The 20986-nt window shown below is 38.2% G+C and overlaps 1 protein-coding gene across 2 annotated transcripts in view; it reads left to right on the top strand.

The window, feature by feature from the left end:
* Positions 1-20986, top strand: part of NGLY1 (N-glycanase 1) — a 56289-nt gene that overhangs the window by 28017 nt on the left and 7286 nt on the right. For both annotated transcript variants that reach the window (XM_066246069.1, XM_066246071.1), the window contains exons 5-10: positions 4028-4250; positions 6390-6511; positions 7475-7620; positions 10319-10429; positions 11688-11852; positions 17720-17905. In XM_066246069.1, coding sequence (XP_066102166.1) covers positions 4028-4250; positions 6390-6511; positions 7475-7620; positions 10319-10429; positions 11688-11852; positions 17720-17905 — 953 coding nt within the window. The remainder of the gene's footprint in view (positions 1-4027; positions 4251-6389; positions 6512-7474; positions 7621-10318; positions 10430-11687; positions 11853-17719; positions 17906-20986) is intronic.

The raw sequence follows: 20986 nt of genomic DNA on the forward strand, positions 1-20986 counted from the left end.
GAGCCTTGCTCAAACCAGATGAGCCCGCGCTCAAGCTGGTGACCTCAGGGTCTCGAACCTGGGTCCTCTGCATCCCAGTCCGATGCTCTATCCACTGTGCCACCGCCTGGTCAGGCTGTGAATTTTTTAAGTGTAGTAAAAGTTGAGTCCATGGAATATATTATGGCATTATTAGTGAATTTTAATGTGAATCTGACAAACTATTTTTACAATTAATTTACATAATTAGACCATTGATCACTTTGGTGAATGGAAAGACATTATTTACTAATTAAGAATGTAAATTTTGAAGCCAGCTGCCTGGGTATAAATTCAGCTCTGCCACTTACTATGAATCACTGAGAGAGTAATTTAATCTCCATATCTCAGTTTCTTCATTTGATAATTTTTAGAAATAAGAGATATTACATGTAAATGGCTTTGAACAATACCTGCCACATTCATCTACCAATAATTATATGTTGTTATCATTAATGATCTTAAGGATTTTAGTTATTAAACGATTCCAACTTCAGCATTTTAGTTTGAGTTTCTATGTAATTGATTCTTATTTGGCTGTTGTAGGGACTCTAAGGAGAAAGAGAATGGCAGCGCTCTATATCTAAATGTTCATTGTTAATCTAACATTCGTGAATATCTTTTTGTTGGAAAACTTTCATATAATACCAGAAAACCTAAATTCTCCCTGCCAATCAGTCCTACTCCTTGTCCATAGGTAATAGCTGTTATCTTTTTATGTGTTCCTTTTCATATTTTTTCTTTATATTTCCACTCATTTATAGTCATCTGTAAAAATAAATCATCTAAGTTATGTGGGTTTATATAAAATGTATCATCCCATGTATCTTCAGCTCCTTGGTGTTTTTCATTTACTGTTATGTCTTAGAAATCTTTTTAACTCTCCACAGTGTTCTATAGTAGGCATATACTATTATTTGTCTAGTTCCCTGTTGAAGGACATTGAGGTTTTTTACCATGTTTCTCTATTCTAAAGGCTGCAGCAGTGAAGGTTCTTGTAAAGCAGGGGTCCCCAAACTGCGGCCCCCTGAGGCCATTTATCCGGCCCTTGCCGCACTTTCGGAAGGGGCACCTCTTTCATTGGTGGTCAGTGAGAGGAGCACAGGATGCATCCTGCGGTCCTGGAGTACTGTATGTGGCGGCGCCGCAAAGCGTAGCGTCGCTCACATACAGTACTACTTCTGGTGACGCGGGACACATATCACGGCTCCAGAAGCAGCGTCATATGATGTACATCTGGTCTGCAGCTGTGGTGCCCCCCATCACCGGAAGCAGTGTGAAATAACAGCAGAAGGAGGAAGAAAGGCAAAGCACTATGACCATTACTACACAGTACAACGGCCCCATACTCCCCCACATGTACAACATCATGGCCCCTATAACCTCCCTTTGCCCAGAAGTCTCCCCCCACATTACTACACACCATGTTTCCCCTATTATAAGACCCTGTCTTATATTAATTTTACCCCCAAAAGACGGGGGCTGTCTTATATTTAGGAGGTGTCTTATAGTAGGGGAAACATGCAGCAGTGGGCTTCCCACAGAAGAGGCCCACCGCTGCTGCTGCAGATGTCCAGAATGAAACATCTGAAATCTCCAGCCAGATCTAGACTAACTGATGCACACTTGCATCACTTGTTACAGCTAGCTGTGACAAATATGGAACTGGACATTGACCATCTCGTTAGCCAAAGGCAGGCCCATAGTTCCCATTGAGACCTCCTTTTTTTTTTTTTTTCTTTTTGTGGGAGAGAGAGTCAGAGAAAGGGACAAATAGGGACAGACAGACAGGAACAGAGAGAGATGAGAAACATCAATTCTTTGTTGCAGTTCCTTAGTTGTTCATTGATTGATTTCTCATATGTGCCTTGACTGGTAGGCTACAGCAGACCGAGTGACCCCTTGCTTGAGCCAGTGAGTTTGGGCTCAAATCAAGCTGGTGAGCCTTGCTCAAACCAAATGAGCCCGCGCTCAAGCTGGTGACCTCGGAGTCTCAAACCTGGGTCCTCCACATCCCAGTCCAACTCTATCCACTGCACCACCGCCTGTTCAGGCCATAGTTCCCATTGAAATACTGGTCAGTTTGTTGATTTAAATTTACTTGTTCTTTATTTTAAATATTGTATTTGTTCCCATTTTGTTTTTTTTTACTTTGAAATAAGATATGTGCAGTGTGCATAGGGATTTGTTCATAGTTTTTTTTATAGTCCAGCCCTCCAATGGTCTGAGGGACAGTGAACTGGCCCCCTGTGTAAAAAGTTTGGGGATTCCTGTTGTAAAGCATGCCTCCTGATATACATGCACAAATGTTTTTCTTAGATGGATATAACAGTGTCACGAGTGTGTAATGTGTTTGTTGTAATGAATCCTATCAAACAGATAGACTTCCAATTTATACCATATGTGTCTGAGAGTATTAATTTTCACTTAATGCAATTATTGAACTTTTCTTCTATGGATTTTTTGAATTTTTCTCATGAGTTAATATTTTTACTGATTGTAGAAGTTTTTTAATATGTTCTGGGTACTTATCTTTTCTTTGTTGGACATGTTACTGCCCCCTCCTTTGTTTAATTTCACTTAGTGTATGTATATTTTGATAAAGTTACAAATTTTTTAGGAAATTTTTCTTTATTATTTTACATTTTTTTGCCTTGAATAAAGCCATAAACATATTCTTAAAAGTCATAAACATATTCTGTTGTAACTTGCATTACTTTTATAGTATTTTCTCTAAAATATATATATATTCATATTAGGATAAATGAAGTATAATAGGTATCTCTTATTTTTATAGCTACCTGTCCCAGTAAAATTTATTGAAGAGTCCATCGTCTTAGAACTAGTTTGAAAGACTAACTTTATTAAATATGATTTATCACTTAAAAATCTGCTTTCTGGACTCTTGTCTTATTGATTACTGTCTCTTCTTCACTAATATCACAATATTTTAATCACTAGAATTTTGTAATATATAGTAGGCAAATTTATGTCATGGTTCTTATGCAAAGTTATGTTGACTATTTTGTGCATTCTTTTCTATCGACACAAATTTTGTAGTTAGCTTGTCAAATTTTATCAAAAGTTATTTTATAATTTTGATTGGAGTTGCATTAAATGACAGATGAATTCGTGGAGAATTAAGAACTTTAGAATACTGAGTTTTCTCATCCAGAAAAATAAAAGTTTCTTGCCTTTTTATATTCTCTGTAGTTTTTTCTATAGTTTTTTGTTTCAAAATATGTAAAACATAAATACAAGAATAGAATGGAATATATCAAACAGGCATGACCAACATCATATAGAGATAATAGCTCCCTGTATAGTTCTTGTAAATTTTTCCCCTCCTCCTTTCCTTCGTTCCAGATACCATAGCTTTGAATATGGTCAAGTAAGATGTTTTTATTTGTTAAAGTGGATATAATATTATATGTCATACTCACTTACTAGGGTTGTTATATACAGTGTGGACATGGTAGTGTTTTTATGTGCTTAGTGGAGAGTATCCATAGATGGATTATGTTGTATGTTGAAGCACTTGATAGAAAAATTAATAGGATTATTTTTAAAGTGTCTGGTATTTTGTGATTTTTGCTGGTGATTTTATGATCGTTTCATGTTTATTTGTATATATACCTGAGAACAAATTTAATGTAATAATTTTAAGGTGTTTTTCTAAATCAGACTCTTTTTTCTTACCTCCCATGTGTTCCAGGATCAATACCAAACTAACCATAGTTCCTGAGAGATTGTCCAACTCAGTGTTAACATATAGTGTCAGTCAGAGAGGGTACAAAGTGGTCAACGTCCTCCCGTTTTAAATGTGCAGGGTGTGTTACTGTATTTCAGCCTAGTTCACAACATACTGACATTCTCTTCTTGCATCTATATTTATGCAGACATTTTAGATCATCTTATATTTTCATATATTTTAGCCCATATTTGAGAAACCTGGGTTTTTAGTTTTTGTCAACTTTAGCTCTTACTTGGTTCTGTTTTAATCTCTCAGGTGCTCATATAAGTGACGAGGATTTTCTTTTGCTGGAGCTTTTACACTGGTTTAAGGAAGAATTTTTTCAATGGGTGAATGACATTTTGTGCAGCAAATGTGGTGGCAAGACTAAGTCTAGAGGTGAAACATTATTTCCCAACCCTGAGGAACTAAAGTGGGGTGCCAACAGAGTAGAAGATCATTATTGTGATGCATGCCAGTTCAGCAATCGGTTCCCGAGGTGGGTATCCACTGAACAATCGAGTCAGAGTGATCACTGCATGGAATGGGGAGAAGAGAGTTTTTATTAATTAAATGAACTTTTTAATCCTCATTTTTATTAGGGCAGGGATCAGCAACCTGGGGCTGGCGGGCTGAATCCAGCCCACATCCCATTTTTGTAAATAAAGTTTTATTGGAACACATTCATGCTGAGTTGTTTATGTATGGTGTAGAACTGTTTTTACAGTACAGGGGCAGAGAGGAATACTGGCAACAGGGATGATATGGCCTACAAAGTCTAAAATACTTACTCTCTGTCTTTTTATAGGAAAAATGCTTTGGCTCTTGCTCTTGAATATAAATTGAGTACTATCCTAGTGCATTTAATGCTGTTAATCTTGTATTCTTTTAATACATAAATTTTAAATTTCTGATAACTTTAATAATACTTGATAGAATATAAAAATAACTAACAGCATTAATAATAATAATAATAATGATAATTGTGATAGTAAATACAATGCTGTACTTAAACTAATCATTAGATGGTAATATGGAAGGTATAAGTATGATACCATCATATATTTTTTTTTTATTAACTACAGAAGTTTGTTTTAATTAGGTGCCTCCCTTGCCTAACCTGACATTCATATTGCTAAATTTTAAACTAGGGAAATTGAACTTTTCAGTTAATTTTTTCTATTAATTGATAAGCTTATCAGATTTTCTTAATTAGCAATACTTGTAAAGTTTGGTTGTACCATCAGGCAAGAAAAGATACGTGTTTGAAATACCTAATTTTGGGGGGCCTCAGGAACTCAGTTCTGTCCTAGCTAGGAACCAGCCCGATGACATTTATGATATACACACTGTAGGATAAACACAATATCCAGTGATTATCTAAAAATTGTACACGTTATTTCTTCGGCATACATTTGCACAGATACTTTACAAAGATTTGAAGGTAAAAGATATATGTATTAAATCCTTCGCCTGTCAGTTTTTTCTAGGCACTTTTCTGTGAATTGACGAAGCAGTGTGGAGGGGCACAGGCTAACAGATATTTATACAGTGTTATTTTTTTCCTTTCTAAACATTTGCTGTTACACTGTTAGCTGCTTTCTGTACAGGGTTGGGATGGGGAGCACTGTTAACTAGAGTCTGCCCTGGGGCCGTTCAACTTGGCACAAGTCGTGTACAGAAGATGGAAGGATAGGTTGCTCTCGTTCTGTTTTACTTAATGTAAATTCACAACTTTTTTTCAATGACTTAATTACCTAAATTATAAATTCATTTAACTTAGCTAAAGTGAGAGTATCTGCTGAAGATAAACTTGTCACTGCAGAGCCAGTTGGTTCATGCAGCTGTGTCCCCTCCCAGTCTCATGGCCCACATTTCTGCTCAGCGGGGGCACTTTCCCCGCTTAGCTAATCAGGGCAGAATCCTCCTTAATGCAAATGCAGAATTTGCTGTTCTCCAGTTTAGTGATAATTTTATAATTGAAGACATAGCAAACATCTTTTAAAAAACAACTTCCAAATTAACGAGCACCTTGTAAGTAGTTGAAAAGAATAAAATTTCAATTAAAATGATCATTAGAGACAAAAATAGTATTTTAAAGAAAAATGAATACAACTAAGCTCTAAGAGCTTTACTGAGTAGTCTGTTAAAGTTGTTTACCTTTTAAATACAATGAGCTCATTACACTAATTGTTAGGGTAATAATACTAATGCTCAAAGCAGATTTCCTGGAGAATCTCTGTCTGTCCTTCAAGGCCGGTTCCAATTCAGCTGTCCTCTCCTCCCCAGCCACTGTCCTGCGACACTAACCCACCTGGTGTGGGTCTGTGTCACGTTCCTCTGTGTGTGCAAGTCAGTTGTGTTCGTTCCTTCTCCCTCTTACAACTGAAAACTCCTTGAAGGCTGTTCCACTGTATGTCATTTTTTACCAAAGATTCTAGCATACTGCCGCACATATTCTAGGCTCTTTTTTTTCTGAGAATACCATAGGCTCTTTAATCATTATAAATATGCAATTAGAAATATTACTAATAGTACTAATTTAAAATATTACTAATTTGGCACCAATGTAATATAAAAATCTTAAAAATTATTTTTGATAACGAATCAAAGCTTTTTTGTTGTTATTTAAAACCAGGTATAATGACCCTGAGAAACTTTTGGAAACGAGGTGTGGACGGTGTGGCGAGTGGGCCAATTGTTTTACACTGTGCTGCCGAGCCTTAGGGTTTGAAGCTCGCTATGTTTGGGATTACACAGGTACAGAACTGGGGTATGCAGAGAGGAGTAGGGCTTTGCACACTTACAGATTGGGGTTCAAAGTCTGGCTCATTTTCTGTCACTATTTGGCCTTGTCAATCTGAGCCTTTGTAAAATAATAATAATACCAACCTCATGGGTTCTTTGTGGAGAAACAAGATTTTAGTGCACCTAGCATATTGCCTAGTACTTTGCACTGTAAACATTCTTTTATTAATAATTTACCATGACATTTCTAGTAATGGTGTTTCTTTGTGGATAAGAACATGTGTAATGTGCTGTAGAAATCTTCACTTTTGTAGGGATTAGCATAAAAGATTTAGTAATCTTAAATTTTAATATACCAAAAAATAATAAAAGCCATGTGACATTTATATTGTTCTTATTTAGAAATGTACTCACGTATTGTCTACGTGCTAAAAGTTGTTTTTCTTGTTCTTAGTGTTTCACTAGTGTTTTGTTGGGTTTTTTTAAATAATGAAACGAAACCTTCAGTCGATAGTTACTTAAGTTCTCTTACAATCAAATATAGAACATCAGTAACCAGAGGTCCTGGTAGACCTCTTTCTGTTCTCGGTTTTAAAGGTTGAGAGAGATTTCGTTTTCAAAAGGTATTTGCTTCTTCACATTAGCAGACTGATTCCTATGTTTTTGATGCTATTGTTCAATAAGTTCAACATTTTTTAAGTTATAGTTCACATTTTTTATGAAGCCCACAGCTGGCAACGTTAAAGGACCTATTCCATATTTTTAAAGATTCCGAAGAGACAGAGAACAGTCTTCTCTAGACTTGTGTGCCACAAAATGTTCGGTCTTATTAACTAAAATTTAGACTATTACAAATAAGTTCATTGTGGTTCTTGCCTTAGGAGTTTGTATATAGTTATTGGGGGTCATTCTGGTTTTATAAACATAACACTTTTTCATTTTGTCCTGTTGCTGTCTTGGCTCTCCCTTGAGCAGACCATGTCTGGACGGAAGTCTACTCCTCTTCCCAGCAGCGGTGGCTGCACTGTGACGCCTGTGAAGACGCCTGTGACCAGCCACTCCTCTATGAAGTGGGGTGGGGCAAGAAACTTTCCTATGTCCTAGCATTTTCTAAAGATGAGGTAGGAAATAAGAGAAAAAATTTTGTTCTCTAAGAATAAAATAAACCTTTCTGATAGCTGTTGAAAGTGTAATTGTGCCTGACCAGGCAGTGGCGCAGTGGATAGAATGTTGGACTGAGACACAGAGGACCCAGGTTCAAGACCCCGAGGTCGCCAGCTTGAGCGCGGGCTCATCTGGCTTGAAAAAAAAAAAGCTCACCAGCTTGGACCCAAGGTCGCTGGCTTGAGCAAGGGGTCACTCGGTCTGCTGAAAGCCCACGGTCAAAGCGCATATGAGAAAGCAATCAATGAACTAAGGTGTTGCAACGGCAACAAAAAACTGATGATTGATGCTTCTCATCTCTCTCCGTTCCCGTCTATCTGTCCCTGTCTATCCCTCTCTCTGACTCTTTCTCTGTCCCTGTAAAAAAATAAAAAAAGAAAGTGTAATTGACATATAAAGAGTGGCGTGTATTTAAAGTGTACATTTCAATAAATTTTGTCATTTATGTACACCTATGAAACTACCTTTACAAAATGAAGATAGTGAACATATCCACAGGTCCTGGAAGTTGCCATATGTCCTTCTGTTATTCTTGCTGCTTGTCCCTGTCCAGGCAACCACAGATCTGCTCTCTCACTTGAGATTAATCTGCATTTCTAAAGTTTTATGTAGTCAGGATCATATAATGTACATATGGCATACTTATGACTGTAGACTTAACTATAGTTGGACTTAAATTTTGCAACTTGATGATGGCACTAAAGCAATACACAGTCAGGAGAAACTGTACTTGGAATTTTGAATTTTCATCTTTTTCTAGGCCAGTGATATGTAATATCTTCTCATGGTTCTAGGCAGCGTCAGTGACCTGCGGCTCCAATAACCTGTTCAGCCACAGGGGAAATTGCCAATATTCTACAGTGTACTGGTATTAAGTACATTTTCAACTTAGAATACTTCCGACTTATGATGGATTTATTGGGATGTAACCCCATCACAAGTCAAGGAGCATGCGTATCCTCTTTTTGGTGGGGAAGGGATGTGATAGTCTGGTTTCTTTTACTCGGTGTAATTATTTTGTTTTCATGTATCAACAGTGGTTTCTTTTTATTGCTGAGTAATATCCCATTGTATGGATGTACCATGGTTTGTTTATGCATTCACCTGCTGATGTACATTTGGTTGCTTTCCAGTTTTTTGTTATTTCAAATAAAGCTGTTATATACATTCAGCAGTTTTTATACGGGGCATACAATATTTTTCTCTGTGGTACATTCCTAGAAGTGGAATGGCTGGACCATATGGTAGGTGTATGTTTAACTTTTTAAGAAACTGCTATACTGTTTTCCGAAGTGACTGCTGTTTTACATTCTCACCGGCAGTATGTGAGAGTTTGCACTTTCTCCTGTCTTTGATAACTGACATTGAGTCTGGTCTCATTCTTTATTTCTAGCCCTTTTGTGCTATCTCTTGGTGGTTTTCATTTGCATTTCTTGAATGGAAAATAATACCGAGCATCTTTTTATGTGCTTCTCTGCCATCCATGTGTCCTCCTTTTTTTAGGACACCTTTTTTTTAAATGGTTATTTTTTAATTGATGAGTTTTGAGAGTTCCTTATATATATATTCTGAATGCAAGTCCTTTATTAGATAAATGCTTTGCAAAAAAATTTCTCCTTATCTGTGGCTTATCTTTTCATTCTCTGAATAATCTTGAAGAAAAGAAATTGATGAAGTTCAGTTTATCAATATGTTCTTTTATGGGTTATGCTCTTTGATAATGTATCTAAGAAATTTTTGCCTAACCCAAAACACAATGACTTTCTCTTTTCTTTTTTTCTGGTGACAGAGACAGAGAGAGAGAGAGAAAGAGCAGATAGGGACAGGCAGACAGGAAGGGAGAGAGATAAGAAGCATCAACTCATAGTTGTGTCACTTTAGTGGTTCATTGGTTGCTTTCAAATATGTACGTTGATTGGGGGGCTCCAGCTGACCCCTTTTTCAAGCCAGTGACCTTGGGCTTCAAGCCAGTGTCCTTTGTCCTCAAGCCAGTGGCCATGGGGTTGTGTCTGTGATCCCATGCTCAAGCCAGTGACCCCACACTCAAGCTGGTGAGCCCCACTCAACCCAGATGAATCCTCGCTCAAACCGGCAACCTCGGGGTTTCAAACCTGGTCCTCTGCATCCTAGTCTGATGCTCTATCCACTGCTCCACTGCTTGGTTGGGCTCCTTTGTTTTCTTTTAGTTTTATACTTTTAATTTTACACTTGGGTCTGTGATCTATTTTGAGTTAATTTTGTATATAGTCCAAGCTGAAGATTGAAATTCATTGTTTTGCATATGGATAATGAAATTGTTCTAGCCCCTTTTGTTGAAAAGATGATCTTTTCTCCACTGAATTGCTTCTGCACCTTTGTCAGAAATCAGTTCTATAATGTCAATATTATATAGTAAAAATGGGAAATTTTCTATTTGTTAAATTTTGTGAGATAAGTTTTACAAAGCTTAGTAGACTGAAAACATCTTATTCCATCTTTCTTGAAAGTGTGGCTGTCAGAAAACGAATAAAAAGCATATTTTATGTTTTTACCCCATGGGTTTTTAAACTTTAAACAAAGATTAGTATTTAAAAATTTATCTTTAAGAATTACATTCAAGGTAGTTAAGGTTGATGGGTTGTAATCTTGTTAAATATTTGTATTCTGTAATTTGAGGTGGTTGATGTCACTTGGCGATATTCTTGTAAACATGAAGAGGTAATTTCAAGAAGAACTCTGATTAAAGAAGAATTACTTCGAGAAACTATTAATGGACTTAATAAGCAGGTAGGTGATGGGCATTTGTCATTTTTGAGAGGACATTTGGAACTTTTTATATAATGAAGAGCTGGTTCATAACACATTTAAATTTAAAAGTTGTGGCCTTTTTTTGCAAGCATAAATATTTTAATGTTAAATGTCTTTTTGTTAATTGAAAATTTTGATGACCTATTTTAAATATTGTACTTTTTACATTAAATTGTCAAGTCTCTTAAAGTCCAGTGAAACAGTATTTCAGTATATACAATACTTGACCAAAAGTATGTTTTCTTTGTCCAAGTTATTGTGTCTTGAATATAATTACACACAAACACAGTCACACTTGTTCAAGTATGGAAATTTCTGAAACAAGGCAAAGGATATTATTAACAATGATTACTTCCAAGAACACCTAGGAGCACAGGAGGGAAGATTCTGATTTTATTTTATGCCCCTTTAGTAATACTGAAATTTTATTTTACTGTATACTTTTATGGGTTTTTTTTATAATTTAAAAATCAAGCAACTAGTTTTGCTGTTGGAAGGCAATTAGAATAGGGGTGGGTCACCTTCACGTGGTCAGTGAATTTGGAATTCTTATGTGTAGCCAGCCCTTCAGTGATCCTCAGCTGAAAACCTGGAGTATTTTCTAGAGCCCCTGACCTTTGAAGGCTCTGAACTCCAGCTTGTTACTGGCCAGCACTTTGTTCCTGCTAAAAATGCAGCTTTGTTTCTCCGTGATTTCGCCTGCATTTTGTGCATGCTGTCTCAGGCGCTCCTCATTTCAGTTAGTAATTAGCGAAGCCCTGGCAGGGAGAGAGGCGTGGAATTGGTTCACCTTGGTTTGTTTTCTTCTTGGGATCTTCTTCAGTTCTGTTTACATTGGAAGTTTTCTGTTGCATTCAAAGAGGGGTTTGAACTTGTATGTCTATGTGTATGTTTTCTACTATTCTCGGTTTTCTCAGCAGGACAGTTGGTCTGACACAAGCTAGTTTATTGTGGCCAAAAACATAGTTTGATACCATCATTTTAAATCTAGAATAGTAAAGGTCACGGAGAGTTGGATATATGTATAAAATGATCTTTTTTACATAAGTTTTATAAAATTATTTTGAACTTTCTAGTTTTCATTTTATTTTCCAAATGATTATACATAAGAAATTAAAGTTTGTTACTTCTTTCAAGATTGCCTTAAGATACAAATATTTTCAGTACGTTCTTACATAGAGATGGATCTCTACATTTTCCTAACCCTAATGACTTCTTTTTAAAACATGAATTGCAGAGGCAAATATCTTTGTCCGAAAACAGAAGAAAAGAACTTCTCCAGAGGATCATTGTGGAGCTTGTTGAATTCATATCTCCCAAGACCCCGAAACCTGGAGAACTTGGTGGGAGAATATCTGGGTCAGTGGCTTGGAGAGTAGCCCGAGGTGAAATGGGTCTAGAGGTATTGAATTTGTTATAGCATGATAATCTCACTTTCCTGCTTCCTATACTGTGCTTTTAGTTTATTGAAGAAAATGCATTGGCCATTAGTTTTTCAGCTTAATAACTAAAAAATGTAAACATTTGAAGAGAATCATTGACTGACATAGTCTAATCACATACAAGAATTATTAGTCTCGCCTGTCCAGGCAGTGACGCAGTGGATAGAGCGTGGGACTGGGATGTGGAGGACCCAGGTTCAAGACCCCAAGGTCATCAGCTTGAGCACGGGCTCATCTGGCTTGAGAGAGGCTCACCAGCTTGAGCCCAAGGTTGCTGGCTTGAGCACAGGGTCACTCGGTCTGCTGCAGTCCCCAGTCAACGCACATATGAGAAAGCAATCAATGAACAACTAAGGTGCCGCAATGAAGAATTGATGTTTCTCATCTCCCTTCCTGTCTGTCTGTCCCTATCTGTTTCTCTCTCTGTCTCTCTCTCTCTCTCTGCCTCCGTCACACTCACAAAAAGAGATATTAGTCTCATCAAGTATTTGAGTTAGCAAAGCATTTTAAAACAGGATTTTAAAATTTACCTTATGTAAGTTTTGAGTGTAATGTAACTTTTACTGAACTATTTACATAAATGCACAAATTATAAGTATACAGCTGAACAAGTTTTCACAAAGTGAGACCCATGTAACCAGAATAAGAAATAGAGTATCAGAAGCTCAGAAACAACCATGAGTTTCCTATTAGTCACTGCCTTCTACCCTAAGAGTAACCGTTATCATGGTTTCTAATTAGTTTTGCCTATTAATTCTGCTTTAGGTGAGTAATTGTGTATATACTTAGCCTTTTGTGGATAATTTCTTTCAACAATTGTTAATTCATACTTGTTGCATGTTTATGGTATGTTTACTCTCTGCTGTATAATATTGCCTTTTATGAATGTGTGTGTGTGTGTGTGTATACACATATAATTTATCCATGCAACTATTGATTTTTTTAGGTTGTTTCTAGGTGTTAGCTATTAAAAATTGTGCTGCTGTGAACGTTCACATAATGTTTTCAGTGAATATATTTACACATTTTAGTTGGGGATATGCAGGACATACACATATTTTCTAGTGTGTCAACTTTAAAATCCCTAAGGGCAAGGGACAGTCTAGTGTACTTTCTTAACATCTTATTACAGAGGTTTTCAGCTAGGCTCTAACTGTAGGCATTATATTTCCATTGTTCATTATTTAATTTGGGGAGATTGAGAGGTATCTTAAAATAAGTTTGACGACAGGCCCTGGCTGGTTGGCTCAGTGGTAGAGCATCGGTCCTGCATGTGGATGTCTCTGGTTTGATTCCTGGTCGGGGCACACAGGAGAAGTGCCCATCTGCTCCACCCTTCCCCCTGTCACCTCTCTCTCTCTCGTGCTCTCTTTCTCTCTCACTCTCTCTTTTCTCTCCTCCTGCAGCCATGGCTCAATGAGAGTGAGTTGGCCCCGGGCGCTGAGGATGGCTCCATGGCCTCCTCCTCAGGCACTAAAAAATGGCTCCAGTTGCAACAGAGCAAGAGCCCCAGATGGGTGGAGCATCGCCCCCTAGTGGGTTTGCCAGGTGGATCCTGGTCAGGAGGCATGTAAGAATCTGTCTCTGTGTCCCCTCCTCACACTGAATTTTAAAAAATAAAGATAAAAATAGTTTGATGACATAATAGTAATCACACCAGCAGAAATAATTTCTAGCCAATACCAGATATATGCAAGAATATAACAAGAAATAATCACTTTCATCAGCTGAATTACCCAGATTCTATTATTTTCCCACTATAAAATTTTCATATATAAAAAAAGGTAAAACAGGACTCTTTTAAACACATTAACATCTAATTTTGAAAGACTTACACAAGCACCATAAATGTAAAGAACAGGTATTCAGCTTTATTATCACCAAAATGCAAATTAAAAGCACAATGTATTAATACTATATATCACTAGAACTGCTAACATGAAAAAGAGAGAATGCCAGCTATACTGCTCGCAAAAATTAGGGGATCTTTCAAAATGAGTATGAAGTAATAAAATACCCCCTAATGTTTGTGACCAGTATATTTTATATGAAGGTTTAAGATGATATGCAATGAAAAATGCTTGAGAGAAAAATAACCTATCACAGTATCAATATTGACAGTTCAAAACAAATTAAATTTTTATATCTACTTTTTCTAAATTTGCCATTGTTGCAACTCTGTTCTCCAGTAAAGAAATATGTCCAAAAGGGGTAAATAATCCCCAGTAACTTTATTTGCTTTTTAATTTATCCCTGCATCTTTAGCTGACAGTTGGATGTATTGGTTCAGGCATGGAATTGTAAGATCTAAATTCAACAAATAATTCAAATCACTGCTGATGCAGGGCAAGTTACAAGTATAAATCTAAATGAAGCCAATTTAAAAGAGCTAATTTAATTCACAGCTGTGTTCAATTTAAAACATTGATATTATTTAGGTCTTCCTTTCTTTTTCTCTTTATGGATGGGTGTGCTTCCTCTTGTATGGCATATAAGTTGATTAAAATTTAAAAATATGAATTGGGTCAGAGGCTCAGATCATTTCCCCTTTTGGATTTATTTTTTAATTTCTCAATTACTGAAGACTATATTAGGGCCATGGATTTAAAATACCATTCTCCTCTTTAGAAATGTTTACTTTAAAGTTAAAATGAAAAATGTAAGTCCTAAATAATTATGGAACTAGACCTTGAAATAAGTTGGAAAAAGAAGAAAACACTGATGATATTATTTCCAGAAAGAATGGTTTTATCTTAATCTTAGATTTAAAAGATTTTATGTAATATTAATGTCATTCTTACTCCAGATTGTTCAGTTGCATACATGGTATTTTTCATATAACATATATTTAGTAACATATATTTTTCTTTTCCCTTTAACAATTAGTTATCCTTTGTAAAATATGTAGTAGATAATGCTACTTTTTTTTTTTTTTTTTCCATTTTTCCGAAGCTGGAAACGGGGAGGCAGTCAGACAGGCTACCGCATGCACCCGACCGGGATCCACCCGACATGCCCACCAGGGGGCGATGCTCTGCCCCTCTGGGGCGTTACTGTGTTGCATCCAGAGCCACTCTGGCGCCTGGGGCAGAGGCCAAGGAGCCATCCCCAGCGCCCAGGCCATCTTTACTCCAATGGAGCCTCAGCTGCGGGAGGGGAAGAAAGAGACAGAGAGGAAGGAGGGGGGAGGGGGGGAGAAGCAGATGGGCGCTTCTCCTGTGTGCCCTGGCCGGGAATCAAACCCAGGACTCCTGCATGCCAGGCCGACGCTCTACCACTGAGCCAACCGGCCAGGGCCGATAATGCTACTTTAATTAATTTATTTGAGAATGGGCGAGAGGCCGGGGTCAGGACTGGGGCAGACAGGGACAGACAGGAAGGGAGAGAGATGAGAAGCATCAGTTCTTTCTTGTGGCATCTTAATTGTTCCTTGATAGCTTTTTCATATGTGCTTTGGCCATGGCAGGGGGGACACCAGCAAAGCCAGTGACCCCTTGCTCAAGCCAGCAACCTTTGGACTCAAGCCAGTGACTAGAGGGTCATATCTAGGATCTCACGCTCGAACTAACAAGCCCATGCTCAAGCCAGCAACATTGGGGTTTCAAACCTGGGTCTTCAAACCTGGGTCCTCTGCGTCCCAGGCCAACTCTGTATCCACTGCACCACTGCCTGGTTAGGCGGATAATGCCACTTTAAATTTTATTTCATCTTGGCTTTGTCCACTCTGAAATATCTTTGTTGGTACATGCTTGTTTTGAAGTGTAAGTATACTAACTTATAATACCAGTTTCTAAAAATAATAAACTGCTTCTATTTTACTTTTATGGCAGTAATATTCACAGGTTCTACTAGGGAATTATTTTCTTATTTATACATATAACGTTATTTTGCAATTCTGACAGTGATTTGGTGTATTCATAATATGTGTGGACATAATACAGTGATTATGTGTACACATAATACAGTGATGTATATACACACACATACATACATATAATTATTTTTTCTTTCTGTCTCTAAGATATATATTCTTACCTAACCTGTGGTGGCGCAGTGGATAAAGCGTCGACCTGGAAATGCTGAGGTCGCCGGTTCGAAACCCTGGGTTTGCCTGGTCAAGGCACATATGGGAGTTGATGCTTCCAGCTCCTCCCCCCTTCTCTCTCTCTGTCTCTTTCTCTATCCCTCTCTGTGTCTCTCTCTCTCCTCTCTCAAAATGAATAAATAAAATAAAATTAAAATATATATATATTCTTACTGATTTTTGTACATTTGTAGTTTTTATATACTGCATAATATGTAGTACCCAGTGTTTAACAACAAAAGCATTGCCTACTATCCTGACTGATTAGTAAACACTGTAGCAAAACATTAACACAGACCAAAGTAGTGGCTCTGCAGAGGTGAATGATTTGGCCTTCCAAGAGACATGGGCAGTTTCTAGACATATTTGGTTGTTGCACTTGGGCGGAGGGATGCCACTGGCATCAAGTGGGCAGAGGTCTGGGGTGCTGCTAACCAACCTGCAAGGACAGGGTAGCCCCTGACCCCCGGGAAAGAATGATCTGGTCCAGAATGCTGCTATGCCCATGTCTAAGGGAGAGGGACCATTGTGTCAGTGACACGTAAAGACCTTAGAAATATATCATCTTTCTCAAACTTGAGATTTACTCCGTGATTTTAGGGTTTCTGAGGACTGTTTTATATTAAAACAACCATGGATTATTTGAGGCTAGAGTATACAATTTGCCTGGAATTTTAAAGTAAAACATGAGCTTTTGTAGTAATTGCACACATGCAGATGATTGTTTCAAGCTCCCAGGCACTCTGCTACCTTAGGGGATCAGGAAGGGACACTGAGGAAATGTCTTTAGCTTGAGGCTCGAAAGATGGGAGAGAATGAAATATGTGAAAAGTGGGAATAACAAGCATTTCAGACAGCAGAGACGTGTCAAGGCCCTGAGGCAGAAGCAAGCTGGGCCTTTTTGAAGAACTAAACGAAAAGTACTATGGTGGGATCAGAGACAAAAGGGAAGAGGAACACGAGATCTGGTTGGAGAAGCAGGCAAGCACAGGCGATGGAGGGCCCTGTCGGTGCTGGTAAAGGGTTAGTGTTGAAGTGCTATGGTGGGGTCAGAGACAAAAGGGAAGAGGAACACGAGATCTGGTTGGAGAAGCAGGCAAGCACAGGCGATGGAGGGCCCTGTCGGTGCTGGTAAAGGGTTAGTGTTGAAGTGCTATGGTGGGGTCAGAGACAAAAGGGAAGAGGAACACGAGATCTGGTTGGAGAAGCAGGCAAGCACAGGCGATGGAGGGCCCTGTCGGTGCTGGTAAAGGGTTAGTGTTGAAGTGCAGTGGAAGTCAGCGCAGTGAGGTAAGCAAGGAAATGGCATATCACGATTGACTTTTTATAAAAATCACTTTCGTTACTATGTGGAGCATGGACAGAAGGGGTAAAACCTGAAAGCTGGGAGTCAGTCAGTTTTAGGAGACAGTGATAATAGGAGACGGTAATGATGGAAATGAAGAAAAATAAATGAATTTAGGTGAGCACAGAATCACAAAAATATAAGTCAGAGCTATTATTTAGAAATCTTTTCTGTCTTGTAGTAGTTGATGCTCTATCAACATTATACTCATTATGTTTAACCTATAAAATATTTTCTGAATTGTTCAGTGGCACTAATTTTTCATTCAAGTTGAAACCATTATACATAGCATTCTCTCTCTTCTCTTCCCTCCTACCCGCTCCCCTCCCTCATCCCAAATTTATAGATACATATATCTCTCATTACCTTGAGAAACTAATTCTTTTTTTTTTTTCCAGAAAAAAGAAACCGTGTTCATCCCTTCTGAAAATGAGAAGATTTCTAAACAGCTTCACCTTTGTTATAATATTGTGAAAGATCATTATGTTCGAGTTTCAAGTAATAATGAGACCATTTCTGGATGGGAAAACGGTGTGTGGAAAATGGAATCCATATTCAGAAAAGTTGAAACAGACTGGAACATGGTAACCTAATGCATGAAACTGTTTAAAACCTCTGGCATTGTTTAAACAGATACAGACTGGCTGCATTTTTCAGTTATGCATAATGTGAAAACAGATATGTCCAAATTGCTTTTAGTATTCCTTAAAACCTGTAAAAGAAAATTCTGTTCCCAGCACTTAAGAGACCGTAGGAAATTTGTGCATTTATAACAAGTATCTTTATTTTTTCATCAAAGAGGCTGAACTTAATGCTCTTGTGGGAAAGTATGATTAAGTATATGACCAATGCATGTGACTAATTTTTGCATAAACATATAAAGTTATTGTTATTTTTCTCACAGATATGTATTGATTGCCTAATACAGGCAAAAAGCTAACCATTTCACAAACTTTCATTTCATAATAATGTGGATAGATAAGCAGTAATATTAGTTATTTCTACTCTGTCTTAAAGAATAAAGGAATGGGTTACTAGGACTATAGTAGTTTTTCATGCCACCTTGCATATGTTGTCACATGTTATCTGTAACAAGTAAGAGGCTTTGCTTTTAATCTGCCCTACCCTGTAGACAAAGCGTCAAAAATAAACTCAAAGCTATTCAGGTGACCTCAGTAGATCTAACCATTTTACTGACAGGTTTTCATAGGAGTTAGTGAACTCATAGGGTGCTTTTAAAGTTAACTTGCCAAATGTTTGAATGGGAAGGGAGTTGTTCACTTGTAAGACATTGGATAGAGTAAAGAGTGAGTCACAGATTAACAGCTGCGAGTGTTATGAGCATCTACTGTGTGTATGCTTATCACTGTACTAGGCAGTAATTAATCAGAGTACAGAAGACATACAGAGATGAAATTCCTGCTCCCCCTAATCATAAATTTTTGTTGTAAAACTTATTTTGGTGATCTTTTTGTATTAAACCAAGAATAACTTACAGCATTATTAAAATTACAGATTTAGGAATTTTCTTTTTTAAAGAAGGGCATAAAAAATAAAACTAGATAAAATTTAAATTTTTAATCTGTATTTAATTGATTATATAGTTGATAGGAGGTGCTGAACTTCTTCTAGAAGACTATCCTTAACCTAAACGTTTTTCTGAACAAAAATAGATGATTTTTACCCAAGGACTAAACTGGTCTAGCATGCCATTTTCCCTAACCAGCAGTGTCAATGAGAAAGGAATGGTAGAAGTTGTGCTGCGTTGCGAAGAACAGGACGTGCAGAGAAGTGGGCCTGCTGTCTGGCCTAGTTCTCCTTTGTGTTATTCACTCATTGGTTCATCACAAGCATTTACTGAGTGCCGGCTGTGCTAGGCATTGCTCTCAGCTGCATGGAGAACACGATGAAGGTACAGTTTCTGTTCTCACAGCCTGAGGAGAAAGCAAAGCAGAAACAGCAATCTTAACCACGATGGAGAGTGCTATAACAAGGGTATCAACACATCACTATGGAAACACCGAGGCAGGGGCAATCAGCTCTGGCTCTGGATTCTGGGCACGGCTCCACAAGGCAGGAAACGTTGGAGCTGGACGCTGAAGTATGAGTAGGTGTTCATAGGCAAGGGAACAGCAGGGCAAGAGCTGGAGAACTCGGCATGTTTTGAGATTTCTAAATAGAGCTTTGTGTCCAGAGAGGGTGTATTGTGTGAGAAAGATTTAAATAATGTAAATGAGACATAAAGGCCGTTAAATGAAAAAAGGCTCCTACTGGAGTAAAGTTTCTGCCTTGATATACTTTTACAAAGGGCATCTTTTTAGAAATTGAATGAATTAGTTTTCAGTTACAATATTTAGTGCCAAATGATGAAAAATATTAGAATCTCAACTATATTGTAGAGACAAATAGCTCAGAAGTAATTTAGTGCCATCAAAACTTGCATTTTCTCCCTAAATTAGTACTTTTGGTTCTGTAGCAGCATGTCCCCAGTTAGGGAAGTGTCCAGCTCAGTGGTGGAAACCGCGGCTCGCCAGCCACATGCGGCTCTTCGGCCCCTTGAGTGCGGGCGCAAAGGCCAGCTTAGGAGTACCCTAGTTAAGTTAATAACAGTGTACCTGTCTATATAGTTTAAGTTTAAAAACTTTGGCGCTCAAAAGAAATTTCAGTTATTGTACTGTTGATATTTGGCTCTGTTGACTAATGAGTTTGCCGAACACTGGTCTACCTACACTCACTCAATAGAAAGAAGCGGGCCCTGGCCGGTTGGCTCAGCGGTAGAGCGTCGGCCTGGCATGCGGGGGACCCGGGTTCGATTCCCGGCCAGGGCACATAAGAGAAGCGCCCATTTGCTTCTCCACCCCCCCTCCTTCCTCTCTGTCTCTCTCTTCCCCTCCCACAGCCAAGGCTCCATTGGAGCAAAGATGGCCTGGGCTCTGGGGATGGCTCCTTGGCCTCTGCCCCAGGCGCTAGAGTGGCTCTGGTTGCAGCAGAGCGACGCCCCGGAGGGGCAGAGCATCGCCCCTGGTGGGCATGCCGGGTGGATCCCAGTCGGGCGCATGCGGGAGTCTGTCTGACTGTCTCTCCCCGTTTCCAGCTTCAGAAAAATACAAAAAAAAAAAAAAGAAAGAAAGAAGCAGCATGTTTTTTCTATTTAATTTTTAATTTGCACATTACAGTTGACACTCAGTATTACATTGGTTTCGGCTGTTGTATATAGTATCGTGGTTAGACACTTGTATAATTTACTGAGTGATCCCCCCATTAGGTCTAGTACCCACTTAGCACCATAGACAGTATTACTATATTAGTGACTATATTGTTCCCTATGCCATGCTTTACAGCCCTGTGACTATTTGTAACTGCCACCTTGTACTTAACACCTTCACCTTGACTGTTTCTCAAGCCTGTTTCTCACTACACCTTTCCTCAGTAGTCTCCAGCCTGGAATCAAGACACAGCCCATACAGCCTGCTCTCGCATTATTAGAACAGATTCCCACTCTCTCAGAGAAGTAGCCTCTGGGAGCAGGGGCTCACTGCATTGTCCTACTTAGCAAGTACATTCTTCATCAGTGTGTGGATTTGAGAGGAATATGAAAAGCTAAGTCAAGAAGACTAGTATACTTTTTAGGAGGCAAGTGATAACACCTTGATAAAAGTGATGTT

This window comes from Saccopteryx bilineata, chromosome 10 (assembly GCF_036850765.1).
Source record: "Saccopteryx bilineata isolate mSacBil1 chromosome 10, mSacBil1_pri_phased_curated, whole genome shotgun sequence".
Lineage (NCBI taxonomy): Eukaryota > Metazoa > Chordata > Mammalia > Chiroptera > Emballonuridae > Saccopteryx > Saccopteryx bilineata.